The sequence below is a fragment of the Pocillopora verrucosa genome, chromosome 11 (assembly GCF_036669915.1).
Source record: "Pocillopora verrucosa isolate sample1 chromosome 11, ASM3666991v2, whole genome shotgun sequence".
Classification (NCBI taxonomy): domain Eukaryota; kingdom Metazoa; phylum Cnidaria; class Anthozoa; order Scleractinia; family Pocilloporidae; genus Pocillopora; species Pocillopora verrucosa.
In genome coordinates this window covers 20,737,632-20,761,160 of record NC_089322.1, presented here as the reverse complement: position 1 = coordinate 20,761,160, position 23,529 = coordinate 20,737,632, and the positions used below count along the sequence as shown (strand labels likewise).

The following is a 23,529-nucleotide window of genomic DNA, read 5'->3' as shown; positions in this document are numbered from 1 at the left end:
AAAAAAAACATAAGATTTCACAAGCCTAGACTAGAAACTTCATGAAATTTAAAAAACACAAACAAAACAAACAAACAAACAAAAGCAACATTAACAAAAAAAAAAGCAGTACCTCCTTTCTTGCAGCACTTTCACCTCCCGACTGAAAAAAGGAACGGCAAACACCGGTAAAATTGTCAGCATTCAGTCTTGAAAACTGATGAATTCTACATAACACTCGGTTACCTTGTGTACTTTCAAGAATGGCATTTGTGAAGATCAAAAGAATAAAAGGAGCTATTTGACGAATAATAAGGACAAAATGTGGTCCGACACATTGAAATGGGAAATGTATGGAAAAGTAACGAAAGCGTATTTGTGAAAGGAAAGCTGACACTATGAGCGTGTAAAATCAAATTATTTCTTCATGATGCATGTCTGAAGTTTAGGCCTCTACAAATTTCACTTGAGTAAAAAATATCTCCATTGACCCATGATCCTCGACAGAATAAACGTTGAAACAAAATGGGGGGTGTAGAAAAATTGCAACAATTTTAAAGTGAAAAATTATGGAATTTCTTAAAGGAAAGAATTGATGTATAGAGATCAGATATCCCTTCCATATCGCGAGGTGTGCTTGAGCCTGTAAGTGACCAACTTTAATCGCCCCAACCCTCTCCCCCCTTATCAAAAACATCATTACCTTTGGTCCAACTGCTGAAGCTGTAGTTTCTTTCGTTGTTATTTTCTGTAAATACAATGAAAACGTTAAAAACACGTGGCACGTTAATTCAGTTAGATGCGAGTTCGACTCTAGAAAGTGGATCTTTTACCTTCGACATGAGTAAAAAACGTGACTGAAACATACCGTGGTTGGTTTTCCTGGGGTTTCTGTTCGTTTTGTTGGTTCCACTGGGGTAGTAGGTGGTGGAGGTCCAACATACTATGAAAAAATTATGTTTAAATATCAAATGCGGGGGTTTTGCTAAAGGTGTGGCCCTGATAACTGTATATTAACTATATATTAACTATCAAATTGTTATACTCAAAAGCCTATTTCTAGACAGTAATTAAATTCTAGAGTCCTCAACGTTTTGCCATTTTTCGATTGAAATTGTATTGAATACAATTTAATACAATTTAAAAATCACGCAACAATCGTAAATGAATTCATTTTTGCACTTTCTCTCACTTACATATGTTGGTGACATTTGTTAATATCAGAGTCAATAAGTCATTTATTTACTTACTGGTATCATCTGATCGATGAAATGTAGGAGACCATTGGTTGCAGGGATGTCTCCCTTGATATGAGCGACACCATTCACGACTATTTCTCCCTAAGTATCAATAAAAAAACAAGGGCTATTATGACACAAAACCCTCTAATAGGCATCAATCGATGAGAGCATCTGAATTATTAGCAACGACTCATGTATGCAGTTGTGGTCCCAAGTCGTGGTCCAGAGTGTCACTCAGCCTGGACTAAAAGGGGAAGTATTCTCCAGAAACAACACAATTTATATCACCCTCATTAGAAAGTGTTAGTAAAATTATGAAGTTAGACGCAACTCTAAATTAGAAAGCATGCCCTAATGTTTCGTAACTTGAATTATGAGAGCATTTTTTTCATCCTCATTTCCGAGGATAACTTCTTTGTTAGCACCGGGAAATGCTCTATTTTTTACATAACAGAGAAAATTACACTTTGGATCACAAAACGCAAAACTCTCTTACGATCTTTGGCAACTAAGAAAAGCCCGGCATTTCTCAACCTCTGCGGGACAGTTGCGCGTGGAAATAATGCGCATGCGAATGCACCAAACTAATACTCGCCAAACAAATTAATCTGTAGAAGTTAGGAACACTCGTCTAGTTTGTAAATCTTACATTTCTCAGCTTTTTGATGTGCAGTGTAGTCCCAGCCAACGTTGTCATCGTTAAGTCGTCATTTATGTTGTTCAATGGATGCCTTCCTGACACAATGTGATTCTTCATAAAATACAGCGTGAATTTCTGTGACAATAAGAAAAAAAATTGGAGAAAATTTTCTTCCATTTTCTCCTGAAACTTCTCAGAGTAATTATGAGATACAGTAACTATGATGAATTTAAGGGAAAACTATCTAAAGAAACATTGAGATGACTGTCACCTTGTAGTGAACCGCACTATTGACAGGCACAAACACTGTGAAGGATTTTGAAAACGATGCCAGGTCTTGGTATAAAGTCGTCGCTTGTGCGCTGGAAGTAATCAGTTGGTAGAGCACCTGGAATTGCCAGCAAAACAAAAAGCAAACCATTGATATATCATAGAGCTAACTACTTCATCTGTTCTGAACAAATGAAAGTTCATAACTAATACAATATCTCATTAAAACCATACACAACCACTCCATTTCTGGCTAGATTGGGGACGTATCTTTGACGAGCGAGCACTCAGTTTGGCCATCCTGGATTTTTGGTTCCGAAAAGAAAGAAATTTCTTCCGAGGGGTGGATAATAGACAAGAGGAAAGCCTAAATAACAAAATGGTGAACCCGTGTATGGTCGTAAGATTTAAACGTTAACTAACTCCTCCTTATAACAGGCCATTCAGAGTAAAGAATGATACGAAAGATTATATTGCCCTTGGAAAAACGTGATACCTTGTAGAATTCAGTGGCACTCTGAGTTTCTTTGACGACCTGAAAAGAAAAGACAAAAACTCAACTTAAGGAAAATCTTAACTTGGCTGTAAGGGTACAAAACTTGCCATAAGAAGTCGACATCATGGTAACAAAATCCTGTCCAAAATGGGCAACGTTCAAGGCGCACAGATCCACGGATATTGGAATTTATTATAGAGACCATCAGGCAAGGCACAAAAGACAAGGGCTGAAGGAGGAGGGGGGAGGGGTGGAAAGGGTTAAAAAGACAAAAAAATCTACTTACCTGTAGAATGGTTCCTCCACAAGAAAAGCCGTCTCCAGTGAAACCCGGACGGCAGGCACAGCTGGCCTCCTGGCCTGCAATTCAACATGAAATAAAACATTATTTCAACTGATTTCAAAAAGAAATCAGCTCGTCTTTCAATATGACAAAATTATAATGAAATGAGAACTGAATTTAGCTAAGGAACTGTCGAACTGAGAAAAGTGAATCAATCGATTCCACATTCAGAATTTGCGTGAGAGTTTGAGCAAGTACGTGGGACGCCTAGGACATTTTAACTGAATAATTCACAGCCTTGCACGTGAGCTGACCAAAACAAAAACATGGCGTCCACGATAATCTGGCTACCCCCTATTTCTTCTTTGCTTTCTCTTTTTCAACTCATTGACAGCCCTGGTTGACATCGGTTTTCAAATGACAACCAACCCGTGGTTCCTCACAAGAAGACGCAACTGTCTGGCTGAGCCAAGTGCGCACAGTTTTGCCTAGGGGGGGGATATAGAGTGCACATTGTTGTACTTTACCGTTATCAGTACAGTCAGCATGAACAGAGCAGCCGCCATGGTTTATGGCACAGGGCGACATTGGCCGGTGAGCACGACAACTGGAGCCTACTTCGTAAAAGCCTGCTTTACATACACAGCGCCTTCGTTCCTGAAAAAGAAATGTTAACTTTAATTTCCAGAAAATCACAGTAGCGTTTGATACGACTTGATTGGTCAGTTACTGGAGAGTGAGTTTCCTTTTTTTCCCATGACGAGGGCAAAAACAGCAGAACCGGCCACAAACCGAAGAAAAACGACACAGAGACACTACAGGGCTTGGTATGAAACCCAAAAAGAGGTTAAAATTATATTTCGTAAAAATTGAAGGAAACCACTTCTAAGATTGTGCGACTTCGAAAATTTTTCTTACATGTGTTAATTTTGTGATTTGTAGTCCATGTGAAACTTCTCTATCCTTCACTACACTTGTACGTATTAGAAAAAAATGGTGCTTGCTTACCAATTGCTCAAACGAATCTTGACGATACAAGGCATTTTTAACAGTCCATGGGCAGCATTTTCCAGCTTAACCCTTTAACTCCCAAGATGTCATTAGTAATTCTCTTTACTGTCTGCCATACAATTCTCGTGATGTTAGTTTGGGGAATTTGATATTGGATCAACTTATAATCCCCTTGTTGATATTTTTCTTTATTCTCATCACTTGTCTGCTTGATATTGTATTGATATTGTAAGGAGAAATTCTGTCTCGGTCACTTATGGGAGTTAAAAGGGTTAAGGCTGCCGTGTGAGACGGTGCGGGAGCAAACAATTTAAGCCAAAATATCAGACAGCAACTACTGTGTCTTTAAAGGTGTGGTTTATGGGTACTTACTGGTGCTGTAAACAAGCAGGTTGCGTTCTCACCACACCCGCCGTTGTCACTTGCACACGAGTCAATCATTTGGCAGTAATATCCATCTCCTTGGTAACCGGATTTACACGAGCACGTCAAACGATTCGTGGCAGTTTTAGTGCAGGTGGCAAACACGTGACAGCCACCATTGTCTGCCTCGCAGTCCACTGAAGGTGCTAAAAAAAAAGAGAAAAAAAAAAACAGAATAAAATTACAAATTCTTCTTAGTTACTTACATACATCAAAAGTAAAGAGAGATAGCTCGGAATTTCTTGTTTTACACATATTCTTCTAAGAATTTGGTGCTAAATCTAGCGTTATCCCATATTTGACGTTCCTTTTTCTTCTCATCCCATTTTCGCTTGAAAATGTATTGAAATTGCAAGGATTATTAATTTTTTGGTCGTTCCTGAGTCAAAGGTAGAGTAGAAAAGGAAGTGAATCATTACGTACCTGGACAGGACTCAGTGCTATTCACACATTGTTCACAAGCTGTGCCGTTATAAGACGCATCACACACACACTGGCCACTCCCTGTCAGCCCGTCAATACACAAGCCACGCCTGCTACATGGCAATTGAACACCACCTGGGCAAGCTGTGTCAGGAGTACAAGAACTGTGTTAAAACACGATAGAGTTTGAATGCAGGGCTGACTAAAACAATGACGTGAAACAAGGAAAAATCTGAGTCCTTTCAAGGACTCGAGGCGGAGACCTATACTTTGTGCGATCCGATGCTCTGCTGACTAAGTTACCAGAAACTCCTCGAAATCTGTAGTTTGTGGAGTTGATAGAATTGGTGGACTTAGTACAGTTGTGGTTGATCTTGTAGCAAGCGCATATGGAACTATTTCTGTTTTGCAAAGCCATATGATACGATGATTCATACGTGACAAGCGAGAGAGTTACTTCTCTTAACAGCAGCCTGACCGCCTAAAACTTCTTTCTTAGCAGGTGAAAGTCTTTTAGTCTATAATCTCGCCATGTAGAATAACAATGCAATAAAAAAAAAGCGATCCGAAGCCTGACAAACTCCGCTCATGGAACTACCATGGAACCAAACTCCATTTTCTTAAGAGATCGTAACAAACAATCTAAGAAAGACAACTTTGATTATGATAATATAGAACCGCAGTTACATAATTTTAGAGACATCCACACAGTTACCCAGTTAATTACAGCAAACGAGCACACTCACAAGAGAGGATGCCTTACCCACGCAATCTGGTCCATAAAAGTTCTTACAGCATCTCTTCAGCCGTTGACGCTGTAAACAGATGGGCTGACATCCTACCAAATCACCATTGTAGGTGCAGTTATGATTCGTTACGCCCTGAAAGAGCAAGATAGAGGCGCATTTTAAGATCCCTCAAATTGTCAACATATCAGTTCAATTCTTATCCCCAGGAAGTCATCGCCGGTGTTGAAGATAAATGGTTGAATCTCAACTTAAAGTAAGATCATTATTTTTTTTCATTTCACATCCTTAGCGCTTGATATTTAACGAGTGGTTTTTTTTTTGTCCCTTCAATTTTGCCGGCACCTTTTTCGGGAGATGAGTAATCCTTTAGTTCCCAATATTATGATGACCTTTTTTTCCCCTCCTGATCTAGGCCGATTGCAAAAATAGATAAATAATGACAGCTCTTATTAAATGAAGCGCACTACTATTTTTCCAGTTCCGGCAAAATCAAAAAGGAAGTTTGACTAAAACCACACGACAGGGTGAAATTGGAAAGCATTGTCACTAACATTAGTTACACACTACTCACAACAAGGGTAGTCTCTTGTGGACAGCTCACAGGGACAAAACAATTTCCACACTGACCCTATAAAGGTGAGGAATTTTACAGAAATTAAGCAAAGCCTGAAACAGGGGAAACTGAGACTCCTGTCAACCAGACAGCTTAAATTAAAATACACAGTTGCCGCTTTGAGGTGAAACTAACCACTTGAATTTTCTTGCAAAAGAGGATGGATGAAAACTGGAGTCAGGGAGGGGCACACAGAGACATTAAAATCTTGGAGAAGAACTTTTGGACACTTCTGTGAAAAGAAGGGCCAAATAACACGTATTTCTCACCAGGCAGTCCCATTCCCTCTCCCCTTTACAATGTTGATTCCTTCAATCTACTGCAAACCTAAAACCAATCACGCCTCGGTTACAGCCTTTTTTCCCGCGCTTCTGGCACTTTGCCTGTTTTTTATTTGAGTTCTCATTGGCTCCTCGTCATATTTTCCTTTCTTCTCATTGGCCGTTGCGATTACTTTGATTTTGGTTTTAAGTACCTGATCAAAAAGCGCTTAATACCGTAATTTTAGTGTCCATGATCTCATCACAGTTGCCTCCAAATCCAAAAGGAAAAAGAGCTGAATCCACTCCGAAAGCCACACCACCAAAGAAGTGTATGTCTCTTGCAACAATCTTGCTTTCACCATTTACGTAAAGATCGCCCTACAATAAAAACAAGCAAAAGAGTCACTTTAACTATCCCATGATGTATGACAGTACTAAAAATAACGAAGGAATGGGGATGACTCGTTTCTAACCCCAAATTATTTTATGCAGAGATAAATTTCGCTTCCACCTGGTACACTAAAACAGGCAACCGCCACCTTTAGTGCGCTGTGCCCTAATGTTCGACCGCATTGAGAGACAAACTTAGCAGAGAGCATATTGATCAAGCATTATGAGATCAATATCAGTATCTGGGCAACTGCCCACCTACCCCTCCCCTAACCCAACAACAGTCAATTGATAACAAGTTAGGGTTAATGTTGGATTAGGGGAGGGGTAGGTGGGCAGTTGCCCAGATACTGATAATGATCAAGCATTATGATCCCATTGACCACTAAGAGTGACTACCATCTCATTTCTGCTCACAGCATCACAGCTGAATCAAACCTTGTAGAATTCTATTAGAATAGGAAGGTGGCCCGAGTCTCCAAACTTTGGTGATTTCGTTCACTTCTTTCGATCGTCCTCAACAAATGCTTTTCGTCCTCGTGCCGGGCCCCAGAAAAGAGTTAAGATCGTGACGTGATCGTAGCGCGGAAGTTTGGAACACAGGAACATATATTAGATCGCAGGCAGAAGGCGACTTAAGAACAATACGCTTTTTCAGGGTCAGCCAATAGAAAGAGCACTTAATTTCTATTCTACAAAAAGGTGTAGTAAAACTTTTCAGTTTTCTGCGGATTCACCACGCACTATAACTTACCTTTCCTCCTTTACAAGATACAAATAAACTCGTTCCTCCAAATGTTCGCAATTCTAACCCTGCACCACTTCTCAAGAAGGACTGAGTACTAAAATCAGACTGCGAAGAAAGAATTGATTCAAGCGACCATTAATTGACTTTTCGTACACATTCAAGTACATATGGAAGTCATCTGCTAAAGTTAGCTTTGATTTTGAGTAAATTGGTTGGGTTCGAGTTGTTTCACCTACAGGAAAAATACGATTTATTTTATCTATTTGTGATCAAGTTCCTGTAAAAGTACATTCTAATTTTTAAGAAAAAACTTTAAAAATTTGCCACTCAATTTGCTCTGTGGATCATTTGATAAAAGGCAGACACGAGTTAAAGCCGAATTGAAGCATCTTTTCTCTGACTTCAAATGTTGCCATTTTTTCAAACCATCATTACAAGCCATTGACATTTTAACGAACGTATAACGTGGGAGAGATTCTGAAGAAACTGTGGTGCTGCGTCGACAATATATGATACGATAATTTGGTTCTGTCAACTGAGATGATAACGTAAATTGTCTATAGGAAAGAGTTTCTAAATCTGGCGCTTCGAACATTTACCATTCGTCAGGGCGTTAGATTTTGTAATCTTTGTTTAAGTTTACTGATTAACTTACGTGAATTTGGGTGACAACGTGGTATTTTACAAATCGAGCCAGATGTGAAAGATCAGTGAGTCGTGCCCTTAAGTCGTCAGGCACAGCTTTTATAGCATCATCAGTTGGCCAAAACATCAGAACAGCTCTGTTCACCGGAACATCTAGGATGTTCTTCAATCCTGCTAACTGTGAAGTAATAACATACATTTTTTTCATAAACAACTGTTTCGAAGAAGGTTGTCGAATAAAAGGACAAAAATGCACGCGACAAACTCGAAGGTTACCTGGTAATAAATGAATTTTAATTACTGAAATTAAGAAATGAAATATTCAAACCCGCCATGTTTGCTCCTCCCTAGAGTAATATTTTTAAATTTCCCTGAAACCGTGACCCAGAAGCTACCCACAATGCCTTTCGAGGTTGTGGCGTGCGCTTTGACGCTTTCTTTCCCGAAAACCTTTCTCGAAACAGCTGTTAATAAACATGCTAAGCTTTGACCTAAAGAAGGTAATGAAAGAGATTGAAACGATAGGTTTAAAAAAAGAAATCCCCACATCGTTTAACAAAAAAGAACTGAAAAGCTCCAAGCAAGAGTCGATTAGTGCTCACAAACCTTGACCAATTTAACAAACTCCTTGTATCCAAGTCTATTAGCCACGTCAAGATAAGATTCCTAAGGGCAAAAAAGAAGACCAAGGTCTTTAGCGAAACGGGATATTAATTTTCAGGGAGAGGGGGGTGTGGAGAAAAGAGATCCAATCCTCCGTATTGCATGTCGGGTTCCTTCCTCTCTAGGTCATCCTGCCTTCACAAAATTTTATCTCCAAATGTTAAACCGCATACCTGTACTGCGCTATCCATAGACTTGGGTGGGGTTGGTAAATTATCCAGTTTCATTATCACGCCATTTGATGACTCGTACACTCCAACTACTCTGGATATGTTGCCATATTGATCGATGATCGATGTCACGTTCCCCTGGAATAAATGCAGTTAAGTTAAAAAATAGTAAAAAGCAAATGGTGAATTATTTCGGGCGCGGTTATTTGCAAACAACAGGAGCCTGTCCAAACTTTGAAACAGATTTCAGTTCCTGAAGGGTGGACTTTAAGCTCTTGACTGACTCAACATTTTGATAAGAACCCAAGAGACAATTACCTCTGTTTTTACTGAAATAGTTACTCCAAGCAAAGTAGTAAAGTTAGCTGCATAATCATCACTGGTGTCGGTAGGAATCGTTGAACAGCCAATTATAAGATATTTCAGTAAATTCAACTCTTCCTCAGCTGATGACGGAACACTACGACGCTGCAAATAAATAAAAGATGAAAATTTCTGGATAATTCTAACCTGTTTAAATGTGTATTTAGTTTAACCTAAAACAAATTTGGATCTTGCGGAGAAGCTCGAATTTCTCAAGGCTTGAATTCAATTGTTTTTAGTACTTTTTCATGGAACTAAATCAATATGTATTGTACCGAAGTAAAACATTTGTTTTGGACACTTCCTCTTGTGGCTAAGCCGGTAAGAATTTTCCAAAAACTAACGGCCAAGGAAGTTTTTTCCCTGTGCTGTCCAGTCCAGTTCTGGTTGTAAAATATTGAACATTTATGTTAGTGCACTTGAATTGAATACGTTAGGCGATGTATTACAACTCGTACAATTATTTTAGAAAGTGTGCCAGTTATGCTATCAGTACCTTGCGAAACTGTGGTTGTAAACTGCCTAAAGCAGCATTTACTGGAGCGAGAAGGTTAAAATGTCCATGAGAAGCTAGCAGTTTGTCCAGACCATTTTTCTGAAAAAAAAAATACACGCACAAAGATAAACGTCTCAGTTATCATAGCATAACGAAAAGTTTCAATTCAAGTTGAACATGAAAAGTCACATTGAAAAGTCGAACAACGACAAAAAGACAGACAAATAGGCATACAGGAAGATCGATAGGCAATTCCAAGTACAGTCAATCAATGGAAAATCTATCGAGTACTAGAGAAAGTAAAAGGTTGGAGGACGACGGTTCCAAAGGAAAGTTATTTAAAGCATTCATACTGGCTACATGATGCGGAATTCATTTATTCTATACCTAAGCTATGGTTCCAAATGAAACTAAGGAAAAGAAAATTAATAGCCAATTTTGCCTCACCCTGAGTAGCATGTCCACACCTGACAGTTGGGGATCAAGCTTTAGAGCCTTAAACGACAAAAAGGAATCAATAAATTTAATTGAATCAGCAGCTGACCTCTGACCTCTGACCTCTATGAGTTAAACACCTATTACGGGTAGATACTTTGGGTTCACTCGCACTGCTCCATCGAATTGTCAGAATTGAAACAGTCAGCAACAAACTACACTCAGTCACTTTCAAAGCTTGAATTTTTTCAAACCTCTTTTTCTCTCTGCGATGAATTTTGAGCAATTAACTTATGAAGATTATTCTAAGACTTTTCATGTCCACTTTAGCTCAAAATATCATTTAATTCAGACAAATATTTATGATGTATTCCTCGACAAGAAACAAGGAACCCATATACATTCCGCCTCAACGCTCAGTTGGAAGGGATATACCGATTCAATCCCTGTTCAAAGTTCGAGTGTTATAGACTTCTTTTTCTGTTATGACCTCCCAAGAAATAGTAGAAGATCAATTACATCATTTCGAATCTCATCCACAGGTCATAGTAAAATTTACTTACTGCATACTAATGGTATTCTCATTTCTCTCATTGAACAAGCTGTTCAACGGGTATTTTGTCATTACCTCTGATATATCACCAATACATGTGATACCATCACCAACGTAAAACTTCCTGCACTTGCACGTCCTTTGGTGCGGTCCAACTTGTTGACAAATAGCTCTGTCACTACACCCTCCATTGCCCTGACAAAAATCATACAACAAGATCAAAAGGATCAAGTTTAGGAAATAAACACGTTTTTCTGTGTTACTACACGCCCTCCCTAAACCATTGAACCTACAACCTAAGTAAAAACAAAGGGAGAGGGGTGGTGCTAGATGATGAGCTCTACAAGACAATCATTATATGGGTGATGGTGATTTTCGTCATTAGCCATTATGGTTGCCATCTTTGATTTAAAAAAAATTGATATATATTGTATAAGATATGACAATTCAATGATTCTATGAGGACTTTTTAATCTTTTTATCCGCAAAATTGAAACAAGAAAACCGAAAAGAGTGGCTTGACTATATTCAACTCATGGTGTCAACATTAAGATATGAAAGAAATATCACTTCACCTTAGACTTTGCCCAAAATGTCCAATAATGAACGAACAGTAACGATATAACTAATACCATCATGCAAAACAATTTGGAAATCTAAACGGCAAACATGTATTTCCTTGGTTCTTATCGACGAAATCAACATTAAAGATTAGCCAGGTTACTTACCACATCACATGGATTAACACCAAAACAATAGCTAACACCGTCTCCTGAGAAATCCTTTTTACAAACACAGTTTCTCTAAAAATATAAGAGGTAACTTTAAAGACTGATTATATCAATAATAATAATTTATATCGTAAAATAGGTTGAGGCTATTCATCGTGGTAAATAACACTTCAAAAGAGAAATATAATTATTTGTCTCACGATGTGGTAACTTCGAATGTGGATCGCGACGTTTCGATTAAGTTCGCGTACTCAATCGACCTCATCGCCTGAAGAAGACTGGCGGTATGCAGTCGAAACGTCGCGAACCACACCCGAAGTGACCACATCACAGGACAAACGATTATATTTATCTTTTGAAATAACAGTCAATGTTCATCATTATCATTGTACGCAATGACACAATTCTGTTTTGAATTGCAGGCGCCGGAGTAAGTAATTATCTCTCACCTGCCCGGGAGCTGTGCTGAAGCAAGTTGCATTGATGTGGCAGCCACCATTATTACGCTGACATGGATCTATTTCTGTTTAAGAAAAGATATCAGTAGTTTTGATCGATAGTTGTGGCAGGTGTGCCAACCACTCAAACCTATGTGGGAGTCTCACCAGAAAGAACGAATCTCCCAGTCTCATTTTGTGTAAATGTTATAAAACAAAAAATCATACCCATTTGCTATAAAAGCAATTAAGAGAAGTCAAGCAGTTAGAATGGAAATTCTGTTGGGAACTTACACCAATCAACTAAACAGTATGTTTCACTTACCCAAGCAGACAAACCCATCTCCAGTGAATCCTGCATTACATTTGCAAGATCTAAGGCCAGGCAGAGTTATATTCTGAACACATGTGGCATTTTGATGACAGCCACCATTGTTGACAGTGCATGCATTAATTTCTGTAAATAAAAATGAACATCTACATGAGTACTCCGGCAGAACCTTGAATTAAATAAAGAGATGGAGCAAAAAATTGACCTGTGCAGTAGGTTCCATTGCCTGTGTAACCAAAATCACATTCACATCTACCACTGCCACTCTGTCCGCGGCATCTGGTAAAACGATAAAATAAAATCACGAACTGATAATTGAAAGATGAGTGATATACTTTATACTTCACAATCAAAAAACTGTTGTTAACCAGATCGTCACCTATGGATACAGAAATTTCGGTTCTCCCATCAAATTCAATACTTAAACAATTATTCAAAGGACATTGTTCGTTTCGATCGAACAAGCCCTTATTTTCCGAATAGTTCGACAGTCGGAAACAAAATTGTAACAGCATGGCAGGTTTCACAACCTTTCCACCGATGAATAGTTTATAGTTGTCACTCCAAAAGTAGGACATCAGCAATGCTTCACAAAGGACTTGAAAAAAGTTTTCCATATCCTTAAGTTTGGTACTTACGTGGCATGTCGACTACATTTGGTTGGAAGGCAGTTGTCAAAATTTGCAGCTATGAAAAAATAAATATGTCAAACATTCAAAAATACCAAGATAAACCACAGACTTCCTGAATCAAGTCAAATGCAGACTTCTACAAAGGCTGTTAACAGCACTTACAAGCAGGAAAGGTGTCAGGGGGAGCAGTAGCTGAAAGTTATCAAAGTGACATTCTTCCACGCAAGCTTATCTCAAAGCGTTCATTTCCAACCCTTGCTGTTGTTTATTTGTTTGTTTTTTTGTTTGTTTTTTTTTTGCTGAGCAATTAAACAGATCGTTTACAGCAAAGTATAGCAAGCTCTCCTAATTTTGTTTTATCACAAATGTTTCGAAAATACGAACTTACAGGTATTGCAAATAGGTCCTTTCCAACCATGGTGACAGAAACATCCTCCATCGCCGTTAATACCATCATTACAAACTCCATTAGAGCATTTGCATTCTGACAAGACAAGAAAATAAAAACATTTTCAGTGATACGAGTCTCTGAATGATTACAGAAGGTTCATTAAGCTAAGTAAGAGAAAAAGGCCAGCACAATGCACTGTTACAAACAAGACAACGTCTTTTGCAAACATTGCAGTGGTAATAACCTCAGAAACAATCATTTTTCAGTGCAGCCAAAATCTAAAACCCTGTGGAAGAAAAGGAAGTTGCTTGGAACATTTTAACTAAACAGATACTCACCACCTGTACAGTTACTTCCATATTTTCCAAGAATACATTTCTCACATGCTGTACCAGTGAAGTTTGCATCACACTGACAGTGACCACTCCCAGTTTTGCCATCATCACAGGCGCCATGACCAGAGCACGGGTTGGTAACATTTCCAGGACATACTAAAAAGAAGAGGTGATAATAATGTCTATAGTAAAGAAGTGAGCCAGAAACAACCATTTCATGCACATCATCTAAAAACTGAGAAGCACTTTCAGTTAAAAACCATTTGAAGGTGAGTATGAAATGCCTAAGGGCTCTCGTTTCAGAAATGTCGGCTGCCCTACAAAGTTACACATGTTCACCTACGACAAAAGTCAACCATTTGCGGCAACCAGGCTTTATAAGAGCAAATCGGAACACTAGTTATGAACACTGTGCACCCTGCTCGGGTCTGGAGCGAGAACTTTATGCTGGTTTTCACCAAGACATGAATAAAGTATTTCTACCAAATTTATTAAGATGAAGTGACATAAGTACGACGTCTTTAGATCTTCAAAATGGCCAAACAAAGGCCAGGCTTTCCGTACTTATACAATCCAACACAGCGCAAGGTCCATAGGAAACAAAAACAACGAAGTCAATATATACATCCAATTTATGCATTAAAATCAAAGCACATATATTTCCTCGGTAAAACAGTAACACAGGCAACTTAACCTACATTGGCAGTCTTGACCCCAGAATCCATCACAGCATCTCTTGATCTGAAAAGAGTTCAAAACAAGTTAAGAAAGATTCTCAAAAAGTTTTATTGCAGATAGGTTGGCCAAAAAAGAGAAGATGGCGACTATACCCTGAAAAGTACTCTTTGTGCTTAATTCATCGATTTGAAACAGGAACTGATACATGCGGGGAAAGATTCAATCCTAACTTGTGATCACCTAGGTGGGAGCGTTTCTGTAAACACTGTAGTTAGTGAAATTTTGGGACCTTAAGCAGCCAGGACGGCAATACTCCAGAATACATCGATTAACAAATGAATTTATGTCTTTCCTTAGAGTTTCGCGCATGGCTGGATCTCTCAACCGTCTCTTACGACGTCATACGTCATCTCCAGTATATCGTATGTTAGCAGCGTTAAGTTCCAAATGGAAATTTAAATAATTTTCCGTCAGAGATTTCTTTCTAGACCCACGCAAATTTCGGCGATTTCAAGTTGTTGTTTTGCCACGTCCTCGTTGTTAATCGCTTATGGGATGTCCATTGCCATGAGATGAATATTTAACACGAGTACATTCTACAGGCAACAGAAGAAGTAATCGCCATATTGTCAAAGCCCCTTTTAGATTAGGTTGCTAAACAAAATAGCTAATCACCACAATAAAACTTTTGATCAGTTTAGATAATGGTTGCTACATACTACAGAAGTTTTTTCACAAAGTGCTTGGCAGCCTCTGAGCCTGAAGATTAATATTCGAACCCAACATGTATTCAGCACATGGCCCTGAAAGGATCAAAAATGTAGAGGTTACCAAGAAACCATTATACCATGAATATATAATGATTGATACTGCTGCCATTTGAAGTTCGATGTTTTGGTTCTATTACACAGGACAAGGACTGAACGACGATGTTATTCAGTGAATGGCACAAGCCTACTCGGAAAAAAAAATGTACAGTGGTCCAGTAGGAATTGTAACCTATAACCTTCCGATTAGTTTTTCGGACACTTTACCGCTAAGCTATAGGAGACTGACCGTTTAACCTTTTACATCCTAATATCAGTATGCATATTCTCCATACTGTTCATCATAAATTTCTTAAGTTGCTGATAAGGAGAATTTGTTTAACAATCAAGAGCTTCTTTAGTTGGTGATCATTTCCTTTATTCTTGTGACCTTCTCGTGTGATTCAAGGGAGATATTGTAAGGAGAAATTAGATGCTAGTCACTCTTAAGTGTGAAAGGGTTAACAAAGTCCATGGAAACAAGCTTCCTGCATACTGCCAGAATAAGGACTTTTGGATCAATATCAGTATCTGGGCAACTGCCCACCTACCCCTTCCCTAACTCAACATTAACCTTAACTTGTTGTCAATTGACTGTTGTTGAGTTAGGGGAGGGGTAGGTGGGCAGTTGCCCAGATACTGACATTGATCCGGACTTTTTTAGTTCTACAAACCAATATACATTTAATTGCCGTCAGCCAATACAGTGACTTCTCAAAGCAAGAAATTCAGTGGATCATATGTTTTACATGGGAAACGTCATCCAGTATTTCACTTCTGATATTTTTTCTGAACGTTGTGGTAACTTTGTATTAAATGCAATAATTTTAACTGATGCTGAAATAAAGGTTCCATTTGAAAATTTATTTCCGTTTAGTCAGCTCAATTATCAAAGAATCAACTGAAAGTAAACAGATTAAAACAAATCAAAAGCTTAATTTCAGTCACTCACAATTTTGGTCCAGCCCGCTGGACATGTTGGGACAAATACGTCGCAATATGTACAGTATCCCTGAAAAGCAAAGATACAACATTACACCATTCCAAACTGTCCACGGTTTCCATTAAAAAATCAGCTCTACTTGTTTACTTGATGATAAAATTATATTTTAGAAGAATCTGAAAGTAGGTTTATCAAGAAGATCTTCAGCTAAAGCTCAAATCAGGTTCCCTCAACAAAGAAGTCTCTCGTATCTGATAGTATGCATTTCATTGAGGCACTTACGAGACGTGACGATTTCGTAGCAACATCACAGTTCCTCTTAACTGGTTTAAGTACACCATTTATGCCATACACTATTGCTCTTCTAGCTTTGTGACCTTTGACGACAACATCAATTCCATTGACTTGCAGCTGTTGAGGATAAAATATGAAAGATGGCTGTCCATTGTCTCCCAGTCTTTCCTATCTCAAGAATGACTATTAAGTAGTTTCTCCTCAAAATTGTAGCAATACATCGTCAGGTAAAAAGGTAATTAAACGAAAGAAATTAGGTGACTCGATAAGAGAAAAAGTACATCAGCCAATGGCAGTTAACAAAGCTAAACTATTCTCAAAAAATAGACCAAAAATCTTAAATTTGTCTCGTTGTGTTTCAAAAATTAATAGGGAAGGCTAACATCTGTAAATGATTTTTTTTTCCCATAATATTAATCGTTGTATGAATTTTTCTAAGACTTCTTCCAGACTCACCCCCTTAACTACCGATACATGTCTCTGTCCTTTTGGAATGGTTTGCACGGTCATATGTGACATAGTCCCTTAAGATCTATATTATACATTTGGATTAACTAAAGGTTTTAGAAACATCTTCATCAATAGCCTCAGTCTTGTGCGCTTTTTGACACAGAAAAAAGGTTGGAACTTGACAACATATGGGTGGCTACTACCACTGTTATGAGTACAGCTTGAAAATTTCAAAAAAGCTTTACACAAACCATTCCTTTCCTAGGATTGGTGATTTTCACAAGGTAATCCCTCCTATTCCCAAGCAAAGATGGGAATTCTTCTCCATTACGAATTGTTTCTTCTGTGAGATATTGGTTCACAATATGATACTTAAGGACATCTGGCGTCTGAAAGAGACATCATCATTTAACTGTCAGTTGAATCACCGACTGAATTTTTAATCTAGCATGATAATACTTCATATGACCAAAAGTGTAATTTGGTGCAAAAATACGTTGTAACATTTGACTGCAGACAATGTCCTTTTTAAAAGACAAACAGTTTTCCGATAATGAAGTACGAGGAAAGCCATAAGCTTCAAGAGACAGATACTACCCAGGGACAGACAAATTCAAAGCAACCATGTCTTTCGAACCACTTTCTTCCAACAAAAAAACTTCGAACGTCATTTGTTGAACGTTATGACAAATGCAAACAAAAAAACATCAAATGGTTCATTTTAGTATGTTTTATACAGTTTGCTGTGATGTCAATATCAAATACAATTAAGCTTTACTTATATGGTTCCGCTAACGGGAGCAGCTGTTCCTTTTAGGAGATAAATTTTTTTCGTATTCTTAAGCTTACCAGCGTCTGCGTGTCTACAAGGGCATATTTTTTGAGAGCGGAGTTGGTTGGAGCAAATACAGTACACGACTCACAGGCATCCAGGGAGAAAAATAGGTTCATGTTCTGAAATAAAAAATTCAATTATTTGTCATTTAACCAGGTTGCTACTTAGATAAGCCTTTCCTAATTTACCTATTCATTCATTTCTTTGTTCAATTGTTTTTCTACAATACTGTTTCCTTTTTGCAGGTCTATCTGTTCATTCGTTCATAACACTTTAATGGCCAGTATAAATCGAAAGGAAAGAATAAGAAAAAATGATAAATAAAAAGCCAATGGATTATCTGTCATAGAGTTACCTCATACAATGGTAGATCACCATGCTAATTAAAGTGGATCAAAAATGGTGTGAAAATTTTAAATACCGATTCTTTGACAGATCAATAGTGCCAAACTTTCTATCAATGAGTTCCTTAAAGGTATCAAGAAAGTTCCAATTATTTTTCAGAACATTTTGAGTTTATCTTTTGACACCTTTGACAACCATAACAACACTAGATAAAAAAACTGGAGTTAACTTTGAACTGTACCCACAGAAATTTATTAAAACTGCGTAAAGATGAATCTTGTTTTGCCAACGTGTACTTTTGACTCTATTTCTCGTAATAGTAAAGCCAAAAGATTACCTGTGAGATATTGGTGAAATCGGAAAACTCTGGAATACTTTTAAGAAGATCTGACGTCAATGGAAGCTCATTTTCGTACGACAGACGAGACGGCAAAAGGACCTGAATAAAGAGCAAAAACGTATAACCAATATGAGACTCAGAAATTCAATCGTAAATGTCTTTGCTCCGAGCATAATGGTGGCGCCGAAGGTTAATGGATATCAAACTCGAGAACTTGGTGTGACGTTCTTGAGCATAATATTCAGCACCTTGAAGTGCCTCTCCCAATCCAGCTATCGGACTGTTTTTTGGCCAGTTCGTTCCTAATTTATAGTTGCAGTGGCTAGACTATGAAAGTCAAATGGTTTGTGTTCGATCTATGTCCATTTTATTGCGTTATGTTCTAAGGCAGGACACTTAACACTCACAGTGCTTCTCTCCACACAAAAGAAAAAAATGGAAATTACGCAAAATTCAAGGCGACTTGACAAATCGCAAAAGGGGAAGGGACGACTAACGTTACCTACAATGGCCGTGGGAGTACTCCTACTCATTATAAGCCCATGAGGCCGGAATAGGCTTCAGACGTAAGGGGCCAGTAGCTTGCAAGATTCACCTTGGTATAACAAATACAAAGCACCAAAAAAGTGGACCAACATACAAATGTTGCAAATATGGCGGAATCATGTCGCAGTCTTACCTGGTCAATGATATGTACAATTCCATTTTCTGCAGTAATGTTAGCTTGGATAATTTGAGCCATTCCACCAATAAATACCTGAAATAAAAGATGATAACTTCTATTAAAAAGTAGTCATGATCACCTCCAAAACACTTCTGCCCGGGCAAACTTGTTGCCAATGAGTACAGGACATGTTTAAATTTTTGTTTCTTGCGTCCAAAATACAGCAAACACAGCTTGACATTCAAAGATTAATAAGAATGATAACTGGTTACCTTTTGACCCTGAGTAGTAACATTTAACATGAGGCTATTCGTGGTGTTCAGTGATGGCACATTTTTCAGCGTCTCTAGATTATACACTTGCTCCACCAAATGATACCTGATAAAAAAAGTCATAAAAGTTATTAAAGCACATTTAGTTTAATTGATTACAGTGATGCACGCTCTGACTGGTCGAGGATTGCGTCATACCTCGCTATAATCAGCTCGCGCGAAGGGCTAACGCTCGAAACATCAAGTTTAGAGACTCTTCACTGAGGCCAATTTATTATAACAGCTCAGTTGATAAAACCAAACTGTCTTGAAATACAGTTTCTTGAAAGTCTTCCCTCCTTTGTATATATGTACCTTATTAGATATTGAAGTCTCTCTGTGCTGTTAGTCCAATATTTTCTATCATCATCAGATAACTGTGAAAATGCTGACACTGATGGAGCAAACATAGTGATGTTCTTCCTTGGGTCTGATATATAGTGCAGCATGTTTCCTTGCTGTTTGAACGTGAAAAGAGCAAAAAACTTTAATTCATGTCAATTTATATGCCATGAAAAGTAAATTTCGTCATCACGATCCTCATCATTATTATCCTCGCATTCATCGTTATGTTAACTTTGATGGACTGCAATAATTGAAAAGATTTTGTTGTCATTATTATTTTAGTTGAAGCAGCAAAAACCACTCTAAAGTCAAAAAATTCTGAAGTCATGAAATATACAACTGTAAGCGGTTTGAACCGCAGTCAGACAGTAATAAATCTACTTACCCTGATAAAATTCTCCAGCTTTGAATTTTTCTGTCTGATGATCTGTTTAAGATAAAAGATGCTACGATTTAGCCAAAATCTCAGATGGAAACAAATGTTCTCAATATTTTCTATTTTTTTTGGTCCCTCCCTCAGGACAACTTCTGAACATCTCTCTTCATTTTTTATATCATTACCTACCATAGCAATAGATCCTAGACAAGTATAACCATTCCCAATGAATCCACTGATGCAATGACAACTGTAATTCCCAGGACCAGTTCGCAAACACCTTGCCTAAAAGCCAAGACAATATATCCTATTACTACTATTTCCTATAATTATGGGGCTACGCTGCGCGCGCTGCGAGCTCCGCTACGACTAGGGTAAAATTGAATTGAAGAAGCTATCCACATTCAGTGGGAGCAACCTACACTTTATAATCAACTTAATCGTGTTAATTTAAACTTTCCTTGTGACTGCATACATTGCTCTGTTACTGTTCATTTTGTCCAATCAGCATTTTGTTGTACACTTTAAATTCAACTATATACTTTGTAAAATCAGAGCTGAAGATGACAGAAGAACTGTTAAAACATGTTTTTAAAAAGTGTCGCTTATTTTCTTAAATTCATTACATAGCCGCTGCAATCCAGACTTTTTTATATTCTAAAGATATTAGAGTTCCCTTAAGTATTTAGAAACTTAAGCCAGGAAAGTTAAAGAAGACAGAAAATGAAGTCACGCGTATTAGGTTTAATATCGAAAAGAACTCTGCATTTGAATTGCTTTTTTAGTTAGAGTTGGTTAACGCAAAAAAATCTATATTCTTTACCTACATGAACTGTAATTACTCATTATGATTTGGTTTTATCAACTGAATTGGTAAAGTAAATGAACCACCGTAAAGAGTTTTAAAGCTGACATTTCTACAACACTACTACTCTAGCCCTTCTTTAGCATTCCAGGTACTGCGAATAAAATCTGATACAACTGTTTTGACTTCTGGAAGACCTTAAGGCTTGAAAGCAAACAGCGAGTGAAAATCTTCAAATCTGAAATTTCTAAAAATTTCAATTGACAGTATTTTACAAATTAGCCACACAACTTACATCAAGAGAACACCCTCCATTGTTGACTAGACAAGGATTAACTTCAAAACATGTTGAACCATTTCCTGTGTAGCCTGACTTGCAGATACAGGTGCTCTGTGAGAACAAATTGCATTAATATGCAAAATGGTCACTTTCACCCTACGCCTCACTCTCAAGGTGAGGATCAAAGCAATGGCCAAGTAAAAACAACCAGATGGTAGCAAATGGATAAGGCAGGGGGTACATTTTCCGTAAATGACATAACAATGCTAAAAGAGAAATAAAATTTGTAGCAAAAAATGACTCTACTAATTGTCTTCGAATTGATATATAACTCACTAACCTGTCCAGGACCGACATACTGACACTCGGCATTACTGTGGCAACCTCCAGCATTTTCCTCTAAACAAGGATCTATAGCAACACATACTGTTCCATCACCACGGAAACCATCATCACATGTACAGTTGTTGGTACCTGGCCCAGTTTTCGTGCAAGTTGCCTCATGGTGACAGCCTCCCCGATCAGGTTTAGAACAAGGATCAATTTCAGAGCACTGTATTCCAGAACCTTCATAGCCAAAGTTGCACTGACAGCTAGGATTACGACGATTTACATGGATTAGATAAGGAAACTAGAAGTCTCACAACGGGCTAGTATTTAGGATATCAGGTATTGTTACCTTAAATTTCAATACAGTTTTTCCCTATGGTTTCTCTACAAACTTGGTAGGTACAGCTCAGTTTTCTTCTCACCTGTCCATATTTCCTTGTCGTCGGCAAGTGGCATGCGCATGACAACGACGACTCACTGACCCAGGACATGGGACATCATGTTGGTCACAGTTGTCACCATGAAAACCAGGCGAACAAGATCCAGCCTTACATGTTCCATTCCCTTGAGGATAGCCACTGTCACATGTGCCATGCAAACATGTGCAAGCTAAGAGGAACAAGCAAAGGAAAGAATCCTAAGAACGATTTTTGCTACTAGGGTGGAACTAGTATTCAAAGGACAACCTAAGAACTGGGTAAAAGTTCCCACGCATGGGAGACCATTGAAAGAAAGTAACAACAAACACATCACGAAAGAGCATTTAATTTATTTAATTAGAGACAAGTAAGTGTCTTTTAATAATACATGAATATCAAATTAATCAACTTACTTTGATTGCAGAACGGTCCAAAGCTTTTGCTCTCCTGACAATGTTCACATGCTGTTCCCTTGAAGTTGGGTTGACATATGCAAGTTCCATTGCCACTGATTTTATCAACACACTGTAAGTTGTAACACAACAAATGTTGCCAACATTTATTTAAATACCATAATTAACCTCTGATAAAGTCTATCAATACGTTGCCGACATAACAGTGCATTTAGACAGAATATGACAAAGTTCTGCTTCCAATATGGGTCTGAGGAGCGAAGTGGCCAGTAAGTAAGTAAACTTTGTAGACGTGTCTCAGTTCAGTCTGAATAGCATGTAGTTTTTGGGCAGTACAAGTTTTAAACATCCTGCGAATTATCAAACATTTATTCTGTATCTAATCAATAGTTAAGCAGAGTGTATTTAATGCCGCGCTAGGTTAGCTCACGTTATAGAGCGGCGGACTGCCGTGCAGAAGGTCGAGGTTTTAAGCCCCAGACTGGACCAACATGCTCAGGGTCTTAAAACAACCAAGCTCTGACAACGGTTAATGGTTAGACATTCTAGTCTCCTCAGATAGGGACGATAAGCCGTAGGTCCAGTCTCCTATCTCTTCTCTGTACTGGTTAGTGGGGGACGTTAAAGAACCTTCACACTTCTCCCAAAGAGGAGGGAACGTAGCTCCTAGTGGTGTGATCTGGCCTTGTTACTGTTTATGCAGGCATCTATTCAAACCAGCTTTAAGCTGAACTGGGTCAGCCTGTCTAAATATCGCAAAACACCATACAGTATTTAATTTTGTTGTGTATTTTATTCTATCATATTTCGTACTGTACCTTTCCATTTAAATTTCCATTACAAGCATTATCAAAAGGCCCAGGACAAGGATGGCAAGATGGACCATAAAACCCAGCACAACATTCTGGTTCCTGAAAAGTAGGAAAGAAATTTAAAACACCATTAAGAAGAAGAATGGACAATAGTTTAAACTACCATGGCATAGGACTTGCACACATAAACATAATTCTAGAGATATTTTTTTTAAATTATTGCTGAATTGAAAATATACATTTAACCTGCACTCCACAAGCAAAGGTATGTATGTTGTAAACAATAAATGTATTAAAAATCATTTGAGCTATTCCATGAGTGAAATGCGCAACTAAAGCAGTATGGGTAATTTGTAGGGCAATCTATATAAA

At 38.1% G+C, this 23,529-nt stretch overlaps 1 protein-coding gene across 2 annotated transcripts in view; it reads right to left on the bottom strand.

Annotated features, from left to right (window-relative positions):
- Positions 1-23,529, bottom strand: part of LOC131772834 (stabilin-2) — a 44,091-nt gene that overhangs the window by 5,559 nt on the left and 15,003 nt on the right. For both annotated transcript variants that reach the window (XR_010719177.1, XM_066174627.1), the window contains exons 20-65: positions 23,164-23,256; positions 22,346-22,457; positions 21,936-22,122; positions 21,524-21,776; positions 21,199-21,294; positions 20,288-20,383; positions 20,108-20,149; positions 19,693-19,835; positions 19,339-19,444; positions 19,082-19,159; positions 18,400-18,501; positions 17,732-17,836; positions 17,134-17,271; positions 16,421-16,549; positions 16,148-16,207; positions 15,109-15,192; positions 14,410-14,452; positions 13,715-13,867; positions 13,374-13,469; positions 12,992-13,040; positions 12,559-12,632; positions 12,348-12,479; positions 12,035-12,108; positions 11,583-11,657; positions 10,930-11,049; positions 10,314-10,361; positions 9,867-9,965; positions 9,326-9,475; positions 9,011-9,145; positions 8,781-8,840; positions 8,185-8,352; positions 7,536-7,634; positions 6,626-6,769; positions 6,087-6,143; positions 5,530-5,647; positions 4,767-4,910; positions 4,293-4,489; positions 3,437-3,566; positions 2,913-2,986; positions 2,627-2,665; positions 2,132-2,248; positions 1,870-1,995; positions 1,230-1,319; positions 848-922; positions 683-727; positions 113-142 (exon numbers count right to left, since the gene is read on the bottom strand). Coding sequence is in view for 1 of the 2 variants with exons in the window: in XM_066174627.1 (XP_066030724.1) it covers positions 113-142; positions 683-727; positions 848-922; positions 1,230-1,319; positions 1,870-1,995; positions 2,132-2,248; positions 2,627-2,665; positions 2,913-2,986; positions 3,437-3,566; positions 4,293-4,489; positions 4,767-4,910; positions 5,530-5,647; positions 6,087-6,143; positions 6,626-6,769; positions 7,536-7,634; positions 8,185-8,352; positions 8,781-8,840; positions 9,011-9,145; positions 9,326-9,475; positions 9,867-9,965; positions 10,314-10,361; positions 10,930-11,049; positions 11,583-11,657; positions 12,035-12,108; positions 12,348-12,479; positions 12,559-12,632; positions 12,992-13,040; positions 13,374-13,469; positions 13,715-13,867; positions 14,410-14,452; positions 15,109-15,192; positions 16,148-16,207; positions 16,421-16,549; positions 17,134-17,271; positions 17,732-17,836; positions 18,400-18,501; positions 19,082-19,159; positions 19,339-19,444; positions 19,693-19,835; positions 20,108-20,149; positions 20,288-20,383; positions 21,199-21,294; positions 21,524-21,776; positions 21,936-22,122; positions 22,346-22,457; positions 23,164-23,256 (4,785 nt within the window). In the remaining variant the exon portion in view is untranslated. The remainder of the gene's footprint in view (positions 1-112; positions 143-682; positions 728-847; positions 923-1,229; positions 1,320-1,869; positions 1,996-2,131; positions 2,249-2,626; positions 2,666-2,912; positions 2,987-3,436; positions 3,567-4,292; positions 4,490-4,766; positions 4,911-5,529; positions 5,648-6,086; positions 6,144-6,625; positions 6,770-7,535; positions 7,635-8,184; positions 8,353-8,780; positions 8,841-9,010; positions 9,146-9,325; positions 9,476-9,866; positions 9,966-10,313; positions 10,362-10,929; positions 11,050-11,582; positions 11,658-12,034; positions 12,109-12,347; positions 12,480-12,558; positions 12,633-12,991; positions 13,041-13,373; positions 13,470-13,714; positions 13,868-14,409; positions 14,453-15,108; positions 15,193-16,147; positions 16,208-16,420; positions 16,550-17,133; positions 17,272-17,731; positions 17,837-18,399; positions 18,502-19,081; positions 19,160-19,338; positions 19,445-19,692; positions 19,836-20,107; positions 20,150-20,287; positions 20,384-21,198; positions 21,295-21,523; positions 21,777-21,935; positions 22,123-22,345; positions 22,458-23,163; positions 23,257-23,529) is intronic.